Raw genomic sequence first — 18,789 nt, 5'->3', positions numbered from 1 at the left:
TTAAATTGGTTCTAGCTTCTTGAATGGTTTTTTATTGTGAATTAAGAACAAGAGAAGTGATTACATTTTTTCTGTGAGGAGCTTTGAAGTCTACAGATAAAATATGTAAGACTATTATTACAGTGTTTATTGTTGTTGTTGTTGTACATCCTTCATAAGGGTGATGTTTTGACTTGGAAGTGAATTGGATTTTAATGAGGAAGAAATGGCCAAAGTCTTCAGTCTCATTCTCTAAGCCTCTCCAGAATCACTGAAGTCCAGAGGCAAGACAAAAATGGATGAACTTGACCTTTTAGAATTCAGTTCTTTCTCAGGCCTCAGTTTGTCTGAGGCAATGCTATTATGCTCTTTATTGGGTTGTCACTTTTTTTTCAATTAAATAAATGATTTTGGATTCATATAGAAAATAGCCTCCAAATATAATTTGACATTATATTAGAGATATAGAGATAGCCTTTGCTTTTTTCCTCATTTTTTTTATATCTGAGACAACAATGAAAATATCAGTATACTAGGAGACAATTTTTATAACCAGTATTTCTGATACAGCTTCATTTCTAAAACATAAAGAGCATGGAGTCAAATTTATAAGAACATAAATCATTTGCCTATCGATATATGGGCAAAGGATATGGACAGGAAGTTTTCAGATGAAGAAATTAAAGCTATTTAATGTCATATAAAAATGATCTAAATAACTATTAGAGATATGCAAATTAAAACAACCTTGAAGTACCACCTCACATAATTAGATCTGCTAATATGACAGAAAAAGAAAATGATAACTACTAGAGGGGAATGTGGAAAAACTGGGACACTGGGGCACTAATGTATTGTTGATGGAGTTGTGAACTGATCTAACCATTCTGAAGAGCAATTGAAGCTATCTCCAGAGGGTTATAAAGGTGTGCATACCCTTTGATCCAACAATACCACTGCTAGGGCTATATCCCAAAGAGAGCATAAAAAAGGGAAAAGGAAGCACATGAACAAAATTATTAATAGCAGCTCTTTTTGTGGTGGCAAAGAATTGGAAACTGAGGGAATGTCCATGAATTGGGGAATGGCTGAACAAATTGTTATATATGAATGTAATGGAATACTATTTTTCTATAAGAAATGATGAGCAGACAGATTTTACAACAACCTGGAAAGATCTACATGAACTGATACTGAGAAAAGTGGGTAGAACTAGAACATTATATATAGTAACAACAGCATTGTGTGATAATGAACTGTGACATACTTAGCTCTGCTAAAGTCTAAAAGCCTTGTTATGGAAAATGTCATCCGTATGCAGAGAAAAAACTGTGGAGTCTGAATGCAGATCAAAGCGTACTATTTCCACTTTTTAATTTGATTTTTTGTTTTGTTTTTATGGCTTTTCCCTTTTGTTCTGATTCTTCTTCTTTCCCAACATGAGCAATATAGAAATATGTTTAACACGATTGTGCATTTTTATCTAAATCAAGACTTATTGTCTTGGAGAAGGGGATGGGAAGATAGGGTGAGAGAAAAGTTTACCAAAATTAATGCTGATAACTATCTCTAAATGTAATTGGAAAAATAAAATTCTAGTAAGATAAAAAGGAACATATATATGTATACATACATATGTGTGTATGTATTTATGTATGTATACACTCATTTTTTAAAAATAATCCTCCACTCATTTTAGGCTGAATTCATGTGCCACCTCCAACAACAATCTTTTCTGTTCCCTTTGGTTGTTGATACTCCCTTCTTACTTAATTAGCCTGATTTGCTTATTTGTGAAAATGTTATGCCTCCCCAGCTCTGAAATGGCAGAAAGCAAAATATTTTTCAATGTCTTTGTATCCATAGGGTCTAGAATAGTGATTTGTTCATAGTAAACACTTAATTAATGTTTGAATTAAGTTGATTTGTATGTCTCCAATATCTGAGCCTCCCTTTCCCTTAGTTAATAAAAAATTTAGAAGGAATTCAATTACATGATTTTCAAAGTTCTCTTCAGTTCTAATTTTTGAAAAACACAAGAATCCTTTAGGAGGTTTGGGAGAGAAAGATTAACATAAGATTGTAGGACTTAAAGGCAGTCTTCACAGAGATGCAAGGATTTGTTTTGGACACTGACAGTACTTCAATAGGTAGATACAACTGGTTATATTCACTACAAAAAAGTAAAAGTATAGAGACAAAAATCAGGATTGTTTGAGATACAAAAATCAGTTCCTCTTGTCAAGGAGTTTATGTAATGTTTTGGAATAAAATCACAGTTTCCATTACAGAAGTGTGTGCAAGATGGGTTGGAAAGAGAAAAGATTCTTAGTAGACACTACTCAAATAGTTATAATCATAATCCATGAAGAGGTAATAAGAGACTGTTGTTAACTAACATATCAGTGTCTGGTGATAATTGATATTGTTCAGCTTGTTTTTTCAACCCCATTTGGGGTTTTCTTGACAAAGATATTGGAGTCATTTGCCATCTCCTTCTCCAGCTCATTTTATAGAGAAACTGAATTACACAGGGTTAAGTGATTTGCTCAGGGTCACATATCTAGGAAGTGTCTGAGACCAGATTTGAATTCAGGAAACTATTTCTTCCTAATTTCAGGTCTAGCACACTATACTGTACCACCAGTTGCCCTCTGATGAGAATACCATTTTGTAGTTGTATGACATTCTTAACTTTTTTTTGGTTTTGATTTTGGTTTTTGGAAGGCAATGGGGTTAATTGACTTATCCAAGGACACACAGGTAATTATTAAGTGTCTGAGGTCTGATTTGAACTCAGGTGCTCCTGACTCCAGGCAGGTGCTCTATCTATTGTACCACCTAGCTGTCCCATATTCTCAACTTATCAAGGCATTTTCACTTAAATTATTTCATTTTCACAACACTGTAAAGTAGAAGTAAGTAATTAAAAACTAAAGCTTAAGAAAATACATTGCTGTAAGCAGAAGTATAGACAGGACAAGAACCCAGGTCTTCTAATTCTTTAATAAAACTCCCTATCACATTCCACCATGTAAATGAGCCTCCACATTATTCAATTAATTTACATTCTAATTTATGCATTTGTTCCAGTTAATATTGGAGTGTACAATAGATTTATCTCATTGTGGTCACAATAGCATTCTTCCTCCTCCCTCCAGGATTCCAAGGTATTTAGGAGGTTGGGAATCTTCTTAATCTAAGGGCTTTAGAAGATAAGATAGAAAGCTCTAAAAGTCATTTTGTTTATTATCACCTTCAAGATTAATCAGTGATAGTCATTAGCATATTAGAGTTTCTGAAAAGAGGTTTACACTTACAATTCAAGCTAGAGTTGCTTTTACTGCTGTATTGACTAGATCTTTCCCAGCTAAACTGCTTTAATTCAGAAGCTTGTAAATTTTGTTGCCCTAATATCAGATATCCTAGAACAGAACTTCTTAACCTTTTCACCTTCTATGATGCCCTTTGGCAATCTGGTGCAGCCTTTGAATGCCTTGTCAGAGTAACATTTTTAAATTCATAAAGCAAAATTCTTTGGATATATTATAATCAAGTTATCAAAGCATGTATTTTTTAAAGCTTTGTCCTAAAGTTAGTCCCAACAAAGATCATGATTCTGACAATTAGTTTTGATCGATTTATCCCTCTCTTCCAATGACTAATTGAACACAGCAGTAATAGTTTACTTGTGAATTCTGTTTTTCAGGTTTTAAACACTTTCTAGGGAGTTCTCTCATTTGCTCTTCCATCAAGTCTATGAAATAAGTTGTACACATATTGCTGCCATTTTCCAGGCAAGGGAACAGATTCTGAGAACTCTGGAAAGAGGATTCCTTGTCAATTGACCAATAGTAGAAAAAAAATTGAAAATTCTTAAGTCTCAGGGAATTATTCTTTCTATGGGATCACGCTATTTTCTTATTATTGGTTTTTTTCCCTAGGTCTTCTCTTTCTAGTTTCTTGGTACTTAAGTGCCTTGCAGTTAGATTCTTAATAGTTGAAGAAGGAAGGAAGGAAGGAAGGAAGGAAGGAAGGAAGGAACGAAGGTGGTCAGGGAGGGAAGATGGGAGGGAGGAAGAGAAGAAGAGAAGGAAGAAGGGAGGGAGAAGGGAGGTAAGGAAGAGAGGGAAGGAGAAGGTAGGGAGGAAGCATACACAAGTCAACCTGGGGTGATCCTCTTGTTCGCCTGGAAGAAACTTCCCCTATTCCCTAAGAAAAGAAAAAAGTTATTTAAGTTGGTCCGTGTTGAGATGATCAAACTAGAGAGGGTTGGACACTGTGGGCAGAGAGGAAGTTGCAAATGGGGTACAAATGGGACAAGACGTCTCTGGTTCTTCTCCCAGGCCTCTCTCCTTTTCCAGGTGTAATCTTAATCTCCATCCCTCTTTCCTTTTCTGATTCTCTTTGTTTTGGGCACTTCTAAAGTCCCCATCTAAACACCCAGAGGGAAAGAACTCATTCCCAGTTCGACACTGGGCATGCTCAGTAGCTAGGGCACCTCTCAGTCTCCGAGAGCCAGCTCTTGCACTCCAGCCTCTAGCTTCCAGAGCGTGTTGTGTGCGCAGCTCCGAGGCAGAGGCTGACTGCGGCGGTGGCCCCGCAGAGCGCGCGCTGGGTCTGGACCGGGCCCCGCAGGGACACATCTGGGCCCTGGCTCTGCAGCTGCCCTGGCCGGCCACCGGAGGGGCTGTGGACAGGGAATCAACCTGCTGTTCCTCGGGTCTGGGCGCTGCACCCCCACACAAAGCTCACCAACTTCAGCATGCAGGAAGTTTGGGGCGAACTCGGCGCCTAGCACAGCCAACGGGAGCCGCGGCTCATTTGCAGTGGGGCGCCTGGAGGGCAGGCAGCAGCGAGCTGCAGGACTCCCGGCGGGGAAGCCCGGGATTTTCTTGGAGCAACTTGGGGCCCGGGGAAGCGAATCCCGATGTACCGTCTCATCCTCCTGTACACTGTTGTGTGCGCAAACTTTTGTAGCTATCGGGACGCTTTGGCGATTCCCCAGAGCGGATCTATTAAAGCCTTGCGCTCTTCCAATCTCAGGCGAGATGGTAAGTGAGGCTCAAACTTTATTTCTGGTTGCTAGCTGGGGGATTAGGGGTGCATTGGGGTGGGGGGGTGATCCTGCTTCCTCCCCCCATTCAGGGCAATTTCACGGTAGTAGAGCTGGGGCTGAGATGGTTGAGCGTGTCCATAAGGGAGATTCAAGTGGTTCACTCCTTCAAGTGGCTGGTTACTTTGCCTTACTAGACTGGCACACTGGTTTGCTTCCTTCAGTTGCAGAAAGTGGTGGACTGCCTCGCTTCTTTGTCTCACCCCTAACTTTTTAGACTAGAAAGTCTAGGAGTGAGTGCTAGTAATAATGATGAGTGAAGACGGCTGCTCTGAGGCTTTGGGTTTTTGGTTAAAGTAGTGCTTTGTCATCGTCGACACCCTAACCCAATTGTAACAAGGCTCAAATAGCTATAAATATACCCCATGCCCAATTGTAATAGAAGAGGGGGCAAAGTTTGTGGTGAAGAAATGATTGGCAAAAAAAAAAAACCCAGCAGAAAATGAACTAACTGAAGTTCAGGATCTGAAACCCGATCTGCATTGCTGAGAAGGAGATTAGCGTTCCAATAGTTGCTGCTAGCCTTGATGGGCACTGTTAGACTTAAATCTCAGATTCTTTCCCAGAGGGATTTCAGCCTCTTTTGCAAGGAGTAGAGGTCAATCCTAGGAACAGCTGTCCCAAGTCAGGTTCCAGTCAAGGATAGAATTTCACCTTGAGTGTTCCCTCATCCCAGGGTAAAGCATCTCCAAAGGCAGTAGCTGAGTCCATGAACTTTTTTTATGGGTTTTTTTTTTTTTTTTGGCCAGGCAATGGGGTTAAGTGGCCTGCCCAAGGCCACACAGCTAGAAAATTATTAAGTGTCTGAGGTCGGATTTGAACTCAGGTACTCCAGGGTCGATGCTCTATCCACTGCGCCGCCTAGCCGCCCCTGTTCATGCACTTTTTAAAACTCCAGTTAGATATTCGTTTTAGTTCAGATCCAAAGCATACCCTCTAGACAGGTAATAGGATTATTTTAAGTCTATCTGAATCGACAATCTGTTTCTCTCCTGACACATTCCCCCCCCCCCCCCGACTTTATATTCTGCCAAGAGAGCAAACATTGTCTCTCTGGAGGCAAACTCTCTTTAGTATTTTTACTGTTTGTAGTTTAGAAACTTCCAAATCTAGATTACTTGGCAGATACTAGCTATTTGATGCTGTTATCAGCATGCACTGCTACTTTTAAAAACTTTCCGATATGTACTCAACTTGAGTTTTACTAAGAAACATTTGGGCTTTGCAGAAGAAACCTTTCTTGAATTTTTTGATGATGACAAGACTAGGTTTTAGGGCTGCTGTGGTGATCACAAACAAAGAGAAGTTTTGTTTTACTTTTTGTTTATTTTTGTAAAGGTAGTCAGCTTCCAATCCAAAAGTGTTTTATGTAGAATGAAATTATTTCAACATAGCTTTCATGTAAGAAGCTCCTATATTCACTTTTAATTGTCTCCAATCCTTGCTTAAAACAATAGAACAATCAGGTTAAATCTTGAAAGAAGTATTGAGGCAAAGATTATTTTCATGTGCAACCTTGCCAGACCTTGGGACTTAAATATTTCAGAAATTTCATTCTCAAATTCTCCTACCAAGATTAAATATTGTATTTTTCAGACTTTTTTAATGAAAGTTTTCTGGCAGTTATTTATTGAATGAATATATTTCATTTTTATGCTTTTTCAGCTATAACTAGGTAATATTTCTGTATCTCCTAATGTCAATGACAAGAAATCTTGGGGGGGGGAGGAAATAGCTAAAAATTATTTACAAAATCAAGTCAGATCTAAGAAAATCTTGACAGGTTGATATGCATTTTTGAATATGGCCTTTTGGAAGAAAAGTTACTCATTCTTTGCATCACTTGTTAGGATATTTGATGGATGTAGATTTGGTAGTAATTATTTTTTTTTCAGAATTTTGAAACTCACCCTGGATTTCCTGGCATTTAAAACTAACCCTTTTTAAAAAAATAACAACTGAAATAGTTGATATTAGTTCAAATTTTGATCAGTTCAAAAAGTTTGAGATTTTACAAATGTCAGACCCAAACCAAGAGATGGAATGAGAATTTTAAGAATGGCAAGGGAAAGGGAGCAAAATAAATTTACATAGTGTGCATTAATGATCCTGAATGAAACATATTTTGGGCAATTCCAAAAAGAAGGGAGTCATTGGTGGGCATAAGGGGAAGGTTGTTGAAAGGCAATGGGGTTAGGTGACTTGCCCAAAGTTACTCAGGCAATTATTAAGTATCTGAGGCTGGATATGAACTCAGGTATTCCTGACTCCAGGGTCCAGTGCTGTACCACCTAGCCACCCCCAAAGGAGCCATCTTTTAAAAGAATTCAAAATGGTGGTTCATATATAATGACAAGTTTTATGGATATTAAGAAGAATGTTAAAAGGAAATTCTTTAGTAAATGACTTTTACTCATAACTAAATAGTGATTAATTGTGGCCTCCAAGTGGAAGTCTCAGAATTGGTGAAACTACCCAGTTATCCTACTGAGTATGAATGTCATCTTGTATAATGAAGTGGTCACTTGATAAATGATATTTCTTTTCCAAGGATTCTAAGCTTATTGTCATACTAGCCATTCTGTTGATCTTTAGGTTAAGACAAATGAAATGAGTTAACTATAACATAAGGAAAATGCTTTGCAAACTTAATAACTATAAAGTTGTTAGTTATTAAACCAGATCCTTGGTCAATTGACTATATTTATAAGTGTAAATAATTTATCAATTATAAAATATATGTGTATAATTATAAATAAATACATATAAAAATAATTTAATATATTTGGGAGAAGTTTCCAAGTCTATGAACAATAACAATGATGCTTAATAACCAGAGACTAACATTACTTTGGAGATTCTGGTCTACAGAATAGCAATGATCTGCAAGTTCTCATAGAGGTCCTAAAATTCATCATTATTCCTCCTTTTAAGTTCAGATGCCAATAACATTGAGCCGTCATTCCACTGAAAGGCAACACAATGAGGCCTACTTTATTCTGTTCTTCCATCCTGCCATGCTTGCTCATAAAGTGTGGGAATGATGGTGAAAGGAGGTAGAAGGGAGGCTGTTAAGTAGTTATTAAATAAGGGAATTCATAAAGAAAAACTAGAGGCTGTGTAGTATAGGGGCTAAAGAGCTGGTCTTGGACTCAGAAGCCCTGGGTTCAATTTTTACTTCTGACATACTGGATACCTAATACTAGACAATTCAATATGTCAGCTCTCCAGTGCACTGATAGAGGAATTGTTCACCTTGAGAGCTTCCTGTAGCAATGAAATCACAGATCTCTCTCCCCAACCCACAAGAAGAAAGGACTTAGTTATGATAAGAATAGGTCTCTTTAATAAAATTCCCAACTTCTACTAAAACAATTCTAAAACTTCTGCCTAATAGTTATCTTGGAAGGCAAGTGATATAGATTTTTTAACCTTATTTTCATTTATTTCTTTATGTAATTGAAAATTGTAATTTAATTTTTCCAATTCCATGCAATTGCAGTTTTTCAATGTTCATCCATTTGCAAATTTATGAATTTCTCCCATCCTTTCTTCCCATCCCCCATTCCCATGATGGTGAACAGTATGGTCAAAGTTGTACATGCATATGTTGTGAAAGAACCATGTGCTAAAAACCATGAGAAAGGAAGGAAACATAAAAGAAATTTTATAAAAGTGAACATAACATGCATCCATTTCTCTAAATTTGGATGGCATTGTTCATAGCAGGTCTCTCAGAATTGTCCTTGATCTCTAAATTGCTGAGAGGAACTACATCCATCATAGCTGATCATCTTACAATGTTGTTGTCATTGTGTACAATGTTCTCTTGCTTCTGCTCACTTCACTCAGCATCAGTTCATGTAATTCTTTCCATGTTTCTCTGAAGTTGAACCACTCATGATTTCTTATAGAACAATGGTATTCCATATCATTCATATACCATAACTTCTTCAGCCAACCCACAACTGATGTTAACCCTAATTTTTAGCTACAGAAACTGAACTTCATAGAGATCATGACTTGTCCATGGCTACATGATTATGAAGAAGCAGCAGTAATTAGCCTGACATTCCAGATTCTCTATCCAGTGTTTTGTTTTGTTTTTGCTTTTACATACTATATCTATAGAGTATACTTGATAATCCTCACAAAAGAAGGGCCAAAGACATTGTTATGGATCTCACAGCAATAGCAATTATGATCAGAGCTGCCAAATGGCAATAACATATACAGGCATTGGCATGGATTACTTGATCCTTCTCTCCTGTCCTGCATCAGTTGCCATTATTTGATGTTCCTGGTCTTTCCCCTTTACCTTTTTTAGATCTATCCTAAAGTTAAGTCTACATTGCCTTTAAAAAAAATTAACAGTTAACCACATTAGTTTGAATAATGTGGTTAGAATTTGTATCCTCAGGAAGAACTCTTGATGTCCTACAGCTTTGGAAAACTGAAAACAATTAAGAAATATGTTAATAATTCTTCTGTTCGTTATCACTATTTTTAATGTTTCTTTTTTTCATTTTCACTCAAATTGCTTTAGTTTTGAAATTTCCAGGGAAAAAAGAGATTCCAAATTATCTTTTTTTAGGATTTTTGTAATAGTAATTAAAAATAACATTCAGCATCAAGACTGAAAATAATGATGATTTATATGTTTATTTGTGTTTGTTTTCTAATTACTAAGCCTAACTAGATACAACTTTCAGCTAAGGATGTTAAAATTGTGAATGACCTCTTCAACTGATACACTTTTACTTTTTATCTTGCCTTCAGAAAGTACAGATGTGGATGACACAAATACTGAATTTAGAAACATTCAGCATTTTTATATTCTAATACTTGAGAAACAACTGTTGTATCTATGGTATGTCTAATAGGGAAATGCCCCTTCCAGATGTGAATCAGAGCTGTCTGCTGAATTAAACCTACTGTTCTGAAGCACAATTTGGAGTTTCTGATCTCCACTGGGTAATGCTGAGAAGTTCCCCTGTGCCACTCTTGAAGATTCTTGACTTCAGAGTCACATCCTATGTAATGCTCTAGATTTCTGCACATTGTTTAGAGAACTTAGTCATATTCTATATCTGTTTTCGTCTAGATGGTTCACCTTTGAACTTCATTCATTAACTATCTCATGAATGCAAAGGAGTGACTCCAGGATCCTATCCTGTAATTCTATTTTCTTTTTGCCAAAATAGAAAAAGTCACTGGAGCTGACTCATAATGCCCTATTCTTGACCCCTTTTCTACTAGTTTTACTAATATTGGGCATTTCTAGGAGTTGGTTTCACTTTAGAGCAGGCGTTCTTATTCTGTAAGTTTACTTTAAAAATATTTAATAGCTAATTAAACACAATTTGTTACTTCTATAATATTATGTATTTTATGAATTTAAAAACATTCTGAGAAGGGGTCAAAACACTTTATCAGACTGCCGAAAGGGTCAATGACTCAGAACAAGTTGGGAATTTCTGTTTAGTAAATATGAACCATCAAGTTTCTTTTGTTTAGTTACCGGTGATATGGGGTTTCTGAGTCAACCAGGGAAATTTTCTGCTGGTGACTGGGTGATAAATTACATTTGATGAGAATTTGATTCTATTTGGACTGTCTTCCATGGCTGGATGTACTAGGCAGTCCCTGGCAATTGAAATGCTTTTAACACAGTGAATTAGACTAGACTAGTAGACAGGTTGCTAACAAATCAGAGGCCCTGGGTTAAATCTTACCTCTTATTTCTACTGTTTGTATAACGTTGGGCAAATTGCTTAACAAATTGGCCTCTCTGTTTTCATCTGTAAAATGATGGAATTATAAGACTAGATTACTTCTCAGGTTTCATTCATCTTTAGAGTGGAATCCTCTATCAGCAAGGGTTTGACATTAGAGATATTCAGACAATGTAGGGTTGCAGTCAGAGAGTTTCTCTGACCTTTGCTAAGGAAGACTGAGGTCAATTTTTAATTTCTTCATTCTTGTGTATAGTACTGAACTCCAGAATTTATGGGGAATCAGTGGCTTTATGTACAACACACTAAAAAATGACTAATATAATACATCTGACTGGTGGTCATCTAGAATTTACTGGAAGACCTCCAATGATGGCTAACCCACTACCTTCTTATGTTGCTCATTCCACTTTGAGGCTCCCTCAATTTTTAAGAAAGGTAAGGCATAGTCCCCTATAACTGCTTCCAGGACTCTGGCTTCCTGGGGCTTTTGGAACCTGGTTACTTTAAGTCTAGAACCTTCAAACTGTTGGTGTTCAAAGATGATCTCACAATTAAAGCTCAGCATCTTTTGGATGGAGGGGGAGCCACCAAATGGGAAAAATAGTCTTGATGATCTTGTGACATTCCTCTTAATGACAATAAACAGATGATGTAATAAAATGCACTGAGTTTCCAAAAAGTAACCCATCATCTATGTCATAACTTTTCTACATGATCCCAAACTACAAAAATGACTCGATATCTTTTTAAAGCAATATTTTTATTAATTCTCATATGAAGGACAATCTGAAGAAATATGCAGGGGAATAATATTTGATAGCAGAAGGGAAGAAATACAGGAGAAGAATTTTAGAGAAAACATACTTTACTCCCCATGTGGGATTTTTGGCCCATTCTCCCTTCTCCCTGGACCAAATGTAAGTCATAAAGAAGTGAGACAAGGGGACTCTAAAGTATATATACAGTAGGGAATGTCTTTTAAGGATTGATCTTTTGCCATGCCTGAATAGTTCCTTTTTTTAGCAGGTATAGATCTTGCATATATTTAGTAATTCTTCTCCAAGGATGCTGAGATATACAATTATATTTAAAGATGATAGATTAGACCTGCATCTTGATAGTTTAGGCAGAATGAAATGTAAAGGTTTGTGTCATTAGGAGCCAGAGAATTTTGTTGAACTAACTTTCATTTTTGAAAGATAGCTTTCATTCAACACCATTAAAAATTCAATCAGCAAATGTTTATTAATCATTTGCTCTATACAAGAGGCTGGGTTAGGCATATAGTCCTAGGTTCACAGTGACCATTTGATTCCTGCCTAGAATATAAAAAAGAGAAATATGCTGTGTATACAATGTTATATTGCAAAGGACAATTAATAACTGACGTGTTTAAAACATGTTTCATTTCACAGACTACTTAATATATTATCTCCCTTGATCCTGACAGCAATCAGTGAGATGGATGCTATTATTATTCCTGTTTTACAGATAAGGAACTTGAGATTGAAAGTGATTCAGTGATTTGCCCATGTCAAAAGCTAGTAAGTATCTAAGGCAGTATCCAAATTCAGGTCTTCCTGATTCCAAGTCTGGCAATACTTCTAGGTCTACCTAGATGCCAAAGGCATCAGACAAAGCATTCAAAAACAAAGAAGGAAGAAATTCAATTCAAGAAACATTTTAAAGCATCTGTTATGTATCAGGCAGCGTCTTTTAGAAGCTTACATTGTGCAGGGAAGAAAGACTATACAGAGGTACAATTATAATCCAAGTGGCATCAGGGAAGACTTCCTGAATAAAGAGCACTAGCATGGGTTTTGAAGGAAAGCAAAAATTTCAGCAAGTGCAAATGTGGGATGATGAGGATAATGGTGGTGATGGTGATGGTGGTGGTGGTGAAAATGATATTGATAATGACTATGGAAAATCTGTGCATAGTATGACATGTATCCTCAAATTTGGGAAAGAAGATTTCAGAGAACAGAAACTAAAGTTTGTGGATTATAGGCCAATTATTTTTTACCTTTGACCATCACAAAAATTCATAGCATGACTAATTAAAGAGATGCTTAATGAATATTTAAAAATGAAGGAGTGATTGCAAAGAATCTTCAAGTCTAACAAGAAAAAGGCATGTGATAGTAACTTAATTTTCTTATTTAACTTGTTTGCTATTAATAGTAAAAATGAGATGAATAGCATGTATATAGTTTATATTTTGGAAAAATAGTTTTTCAGATTCATTTTTCAATTTAAAAAATATATTTCCTCTTGCACTTATACTTCTTGCCATTATTGTAATGGAGAGTAAAACAAAATTCTTTTAACAAATTTATATAATAAAGACAAATTCCTGCATTGACCATGTCTAAAAAATACATGTCTTAATCTAAATTCTGAATCTATTCACTCTTTGCAAGGATGCAAAGAACAAGTTTAATAAATAATTCTCTGGAATCTTTATTACTGGTTTTTGTATTGATTAGAGTTATCAGGGTTTTTTTAAGTTATTTGTCTTTATAATGCTGTTGTTACTTTATATATTGTTCTCCAGTTTTGCTCATTTCAGTATACATCAGTTCATACAAGCCCCCCAATTTTCTCTGAATACAACCTCTTCATTTTAGCTTTTAACTCAATAATATTGTGTCTTATTCATATACTATAATTTGTCCAGACATTGATTTATGGGCATGACCATAGTTTCAAGATCTTTGCCACCACAGAAAAAAAAAAAAAACTACAAAAATACTTTGAACATACAAGTCCATCCTCTTTCTTTGATCTCTTTGGTGTTTAAACCTAGTAAAGTTATCTCTAGCAATTTATGATTAGGTATCTTATTCTATCTTTATAGATATGATGGACAGATATGGATTAGTTGATTATATAATCTAAAGCATTGAGAAGAGTTTCCAACTCAAATAGTAGCTGTTACCTGTTCAATGTAAACTAGCAGATCATCTCCCATGGAGTATAAACATCACCTGTTCTTGCATCCAGGCAGTTCAATATTTTTATCTGTAAGTTATGTGAATATATAGATGTATTCATCAAATATTTAAGGGATACAGAATTGGATAGCACAGTGGGAAAGTTCTGATCCAAGAGGAACTTGACAAGCTAGACCATTAGACTAAACCTGATAAGATGATGTAGCAAGGGATAAATGTAAAACACTTCACTAAGGAGCCCAAAATAAAGTAGACAAGTCTGAGATGGGGAATTCATGAATAGACAGTGGTTGCTCTGATAAAAGATCTTGATGGTTCAATAGAAAATAATAATGTGAATCACCAATGTGTTGCAACTGGAAAGAAAAAGCAAATGTGACCTTTGAATACATTGAGGTACATAGTTTTTCCAGGAATAGAAATATGATCATCTCATTATACTTTTATCTAACCTCACATGGAGTATTATTTTCAATTCCAGATATCATAGATTAAAGAAATACATTGAGAAGCAGTGAAAACTTTCCCATCCTCCCTTCTACCCTTGTCTCTTCCTCTCTCTCTTTATAGATACAGATATGTGTGTATGTATACACAAATCTGTGTATTCATGTATATTATATTCTCTGAAACTAATATCTTGGTCAGAATTGCTCTTCAAAATTCAAAATTAGTCATTGTTATTATTAATCTATGGATTAAGAGAAATAGGCTAGACAGGAGAGGACCCAGGGCAGAGCCAGGGTTATACCCATACTTAGGGCGTCAGGGCATGAATGATGATTCAGCAGAAGAGACTAAGAAGGATCAATAGCACTTAATATTTGTGAGTGAGGGGGATGACTTGATCAGACCTATGCATTAAGAAGATTATTTTGGCAGCTACTTGCAGAATGAACTAGAGAGAGAGAAGAAACTAGCATGATTTAGATTTAGTCTTTTTCAGTCAATGATTTTTTATCAACAAAGCCCTTTCATATTGGTGTAAAATGCATGGTTCTATTTTAATATTTTGTTTGAAGTAAATCAGAATATAATGGCAAGCTTCATATTTTGTGATCTTTTATTTTTATTTAAAATCCAAATTCTTTTCATTGGCCTCAGGTGGATAGGAGGTTGTATGTTGAATGCGGGAGCCTAACTTTCTGGTTGCTACCCAGTGTTTGTTGATAGTCCACAATAAATGGAGGGAAGAATAGGAGAGACTTGAAGTGTGATTTTAAAATAATCAAGACACATTAAAATTATTTGTAGAGAGGGTAGGAACAAGCTTTCACATTTTTCTTCCAAGAAATGACAAAATATTGGGAAAAAGTTATCTTAGATATAATGAAGACAATTCATGCTAAAAATGTACAAACATGGAGTGAGGGGAATTTGGGAATTTCCTAAAAATCTTTTTGAAGAGGCACATATCTTCATTGTTAGGTGCAGTGTTACCCTAATTAAAAAAGTAAGAAATAAGTTTCATGTATTGTCAGAGTTCATTTTGCTCCTATTTTTTCTCTGAATCATTTTTTTTTCCCTCAAATCTGGATGGTATACCAAGGATAAGGAATTATACAAGTACTTAATGGAAATACTTTAAATTATGTATTTGAATTTTCCTCTAGTTTTTTATGCTCATATGCAGTTATTCACTCAAAAATTAAATCAGTTTAACAAATTTATAACTCAGTTGTGTCCAGAGAAAAATATATCTAAAGAGTGGAGACATGGAAAGTTTCACTGAGATATTCTCCCAGAGCCTATTTGGGGATTAGACATATGATGGACTATAAAACACTATACTCCTACATAAGAGACAAAATGAATAGAGTGGACCTGGGAATCAGAACAACCTGAATTCAAATCTTTCCTCTGATACATAATGGAGTTGAATCTCTATACCTGCAGTGATTCTAGGAAACCCTTCAATACTTACTATATATTGCACAGAAGCTGCTGATCTATATTTATAAAGGGAGTTACTTCATAGGAAGCTCCTTTTAGAACTGAAATGATAAGTTTGTTAAAAAAGAAAAGAGAATTGCATGTTATGCATATTATGTTTAAAACAAAATATTGTGTGAGGTTCAAGCTGGAAGGAAGTTGCTATTGAGGAGGGAAACTTAATGGAGGTTGTGGCATTTAACTTTAAAGATAGGTAGAGAAATTCAACAGATAAGCAAAGGGAAGGAAGACATTCTAGAATGGGAAATAGTGGAAGTAAAAACCCAGAAGCTAGAAAGGGGAAAAGAATATGTATTTTTATAGTGTCTCTCCTGTGCCAAATCCTTTGCTTAGCACTTTACAGTTATCTCATATAATCTCCCACCAACCCTTCAAGGGAGATGCTGTTATTATCCTGTGACTGTTGGACTTATTGAGGCTTAGAAAATTAAAAGGTGTCATGGAAGGTTGCGTTAGAACTTGAAGGGAACTTATAAATCACCTCAACTAACCTCATCAACTTACAACTGAAGAAACTAAAGACCGGAAAAGTGGTGACTTGAACAATGTCAAATAGATACTGAGTAATAAACAAAGGACTTTTAGACATCCCAGGTTCCTCAGATGAAGATACTGAGGCAAATGGAGGTTAAATGATTTGCCTAGGATCATAGAATATTAAAAGTCTGAGGCCAGAAATAAATTCATGCCATCCTGACTCCAGTTCAGAGCTATATTCACTTGATCACAAGTATTTCATTGGAAGTTAGAATATGGATAATCTGAGGTAATTCTGAAAGCCAAACAGAGGAATTTGTTCTCTTCTTAATACAATAGGAATCCAGTGAAGATTTTTGACAGTAGAAATGACATGACCAGATCAGTACATAAAGAAAACTGTCCTCATTGCTGCAGAAAAAATGGATTTGGGTGTTAAAGAGTAGAGAAAAAAAATTTGTTAAAAAACTACTACTACAAGTAATTACAGTACTACAATTACTATAAGTAATGATAGAATATATGAAATGATGGTCTCCATATTACATCGTAGACAATTATTTTATATTAGTAGAATCAGAAAAACTTGATGTTCTGATTTTGATATGAAAGGTAAGAGACAGAAAAAAAGTCCTAAAACAGCAAAATTTTGACCTTCAACTCTATGTGATTGGAGATCCTTCTGAAAAGAATTACTTGACTCAGGAGAATGGATATTTACTGAACATCTACTATACACATAGAGGCTACTGGACTAGGCCCTAGGAAATTGAAGTGAGGAGGAGAAAAGAGAGATACAAAGTATAAAATAGTTTCTGCCCTTCCATTCAAGTTGACTTTATCACGATTACAAAACATTTTGTGGCAAGTGCTTAATTTGATAGAAGTGTCATTGAGGCTCAGAAGAAAAAATGATAACTTCTGGTTGGTGCTCAGATAAGGCTTCATAGAACTGATATTTGAAATGCAACCTAAACTTTAGGTAAGAATTTGGCAAATTGTAATAGGAATGGACCATTCTAAATGGGAAGAAATGGCAAGAATAAATTAAGGAGATGGGAAAGCACAATGATAATATTGGATATCAATTTGTATGGGGAAGAGGTTTAGGAATGTGGATTTTTTTTTCAGTATTTTTGCAAGGTAATGGGTTAAGTGACTTGCCCAAGGTCACACAGCTAGGTAATTATTAAGTATCTGAGGTCAAATTTGAACTCAGGTCCTACTGACTCCAGGGCCAGTGCCACCTAATTGTCCCAGGAATGTGGATTTTAACAAGGTTTTGTATAGTATTTTGAATGAAGGATGTTAAACAAGGGATCACATGATTCAAATAGGTTTTTAAGAAAAACCATCTTATGAATGTGTGTTCTTCCACAAACTGATCTATATTTCTGTTACCTCTCTTAGAGTTTGTTATCCTAATGGGAAGAGATTCATGGTGCATTATCAAGGTTGGCTAGACATCTGGTATTTCTGATTAGGAAAAAATGCCGAAAAAATTAGAGCTCAGTTGGACCTGACAAGACTGAAATCAGTCATAGAGCATTAGGTTAGAGCTCTCTTAAAGAACTTCCAGACTAACCCCATTGGACTTAACAATTGAAGAAACTAAGGACCAGAACACTTAAGTGACCTGCATAATTTTCAGCTACCCAGTGTCCAAACTCAGTGCTTCCCTGCCCCCATACAGCCTTGCTTCTCCTCACAGACCTAGACATCTCTAGGTCTTCCTTGAACTTTATGCTGTCTCATTGTTGGATGAATTTTGCACTGGAGTCTACTAGATTGATACTGAATAATACAACACATTCAAATAATGCAAAAAGTACATCTCTGTACATCTTTTCCCAAATGCCAAAGGGGTTCAGGGAAAAGATTGCCATTAAAATATGTTTATATATTAATAGCCTACCTTTTATCCAAGATCCCATGTTCCCATGATTTTTGGTGATGTATTTCTGATGATGCCATCAGATATGTCAGAGAATTAAATGATTGACTCAAATTGAACTTTTCAGGAAATACTTTTCTGAAACCTTTTTCCAATATGATCTGCTTTATATGCATGCATGTATGTACATAACAAATAGCATATTGTTATACACTAAATCTATAATTTCATTGGTATGGGGAACTTTTTTTTCATTTTTTTTTTTGCAAGGCAGTGGGGTTAAGTACTTGCCCACACAGCTAGGTAATTATTAAGTATCTGAGTCTGGATTTGAACTCAGATCCTCCTGACTTCAGGGCCAGTGCTCTATCCATTATTTGACATAGTGTACAGGGACCTTCTAATGAGAAAACTGTTCACCAGTTAAGTTCAGCACCTGTTCTAAAATGTATGTCCTAAAAGTGGTGCCTGGAGCACCAAAAGGATAAGCAACTTGCATATATATATATATATATATATATGCAATATGCATCAGAATTGGAACTTGGACCAACATCTTTAGGGCCTCAAACTTGCTTCTCAATACATTTATATACATTATATAATTACAATAGTCATAACAATATATATGTAACATTTATAATTTGCATGATATATATATATATACTTTTATGA

General features: G+C 35.7%; 1 protein-coding gene across 3 annotated transcripts in view; it reads left to right on the top strand.

Annotated features, from left to right (window-relative positions):
• The first annotated feature begins 4,544 nt into the window (after nt 1-4,544).
• The window catches only part of PDGFD (platelet derived growth factor D), a 294,021-nt gene continuing 279,776 nt past the window's right edge, over nt 4,545-18,789 (top strand). The window contains exon 1 of one of the 3 annotated variants that reach the window (XM_074216572.1): nt 4,545-5,033. In XM_074216572.1, the coding sequence (XP_074072673.1) occupies nt 4,910-5,033 (124 nt within the window). In that variant the 5' untranslated portion in view covers nt 4,545-4,909. The remainder of the gene's footprint in view (nt 5,034-18,789) is intronic. The other 2 variants (XM_074216573.1, XM_074216570.1) reach the window with 2 other exon arrangements.

This window comes from Macrotis lagotis, chromosome 1, assembly GCF_037893015.1.
Source record: "Macrotis lagotis isolate mMagLag1 chromosome 1, bilby.v1.9.chrom.fasta, whole genome shotgun sequence".
NCBI classification, from domain to species: Eukaryota; Metazoa; Chordata; class Mammalia; order Peramelemorphia; family Peramelidae; genus Macrotis; species Macrotis lagotis.
This window is presented reverse-complemented; position numbering and strand designations above follow the sequence as displayed.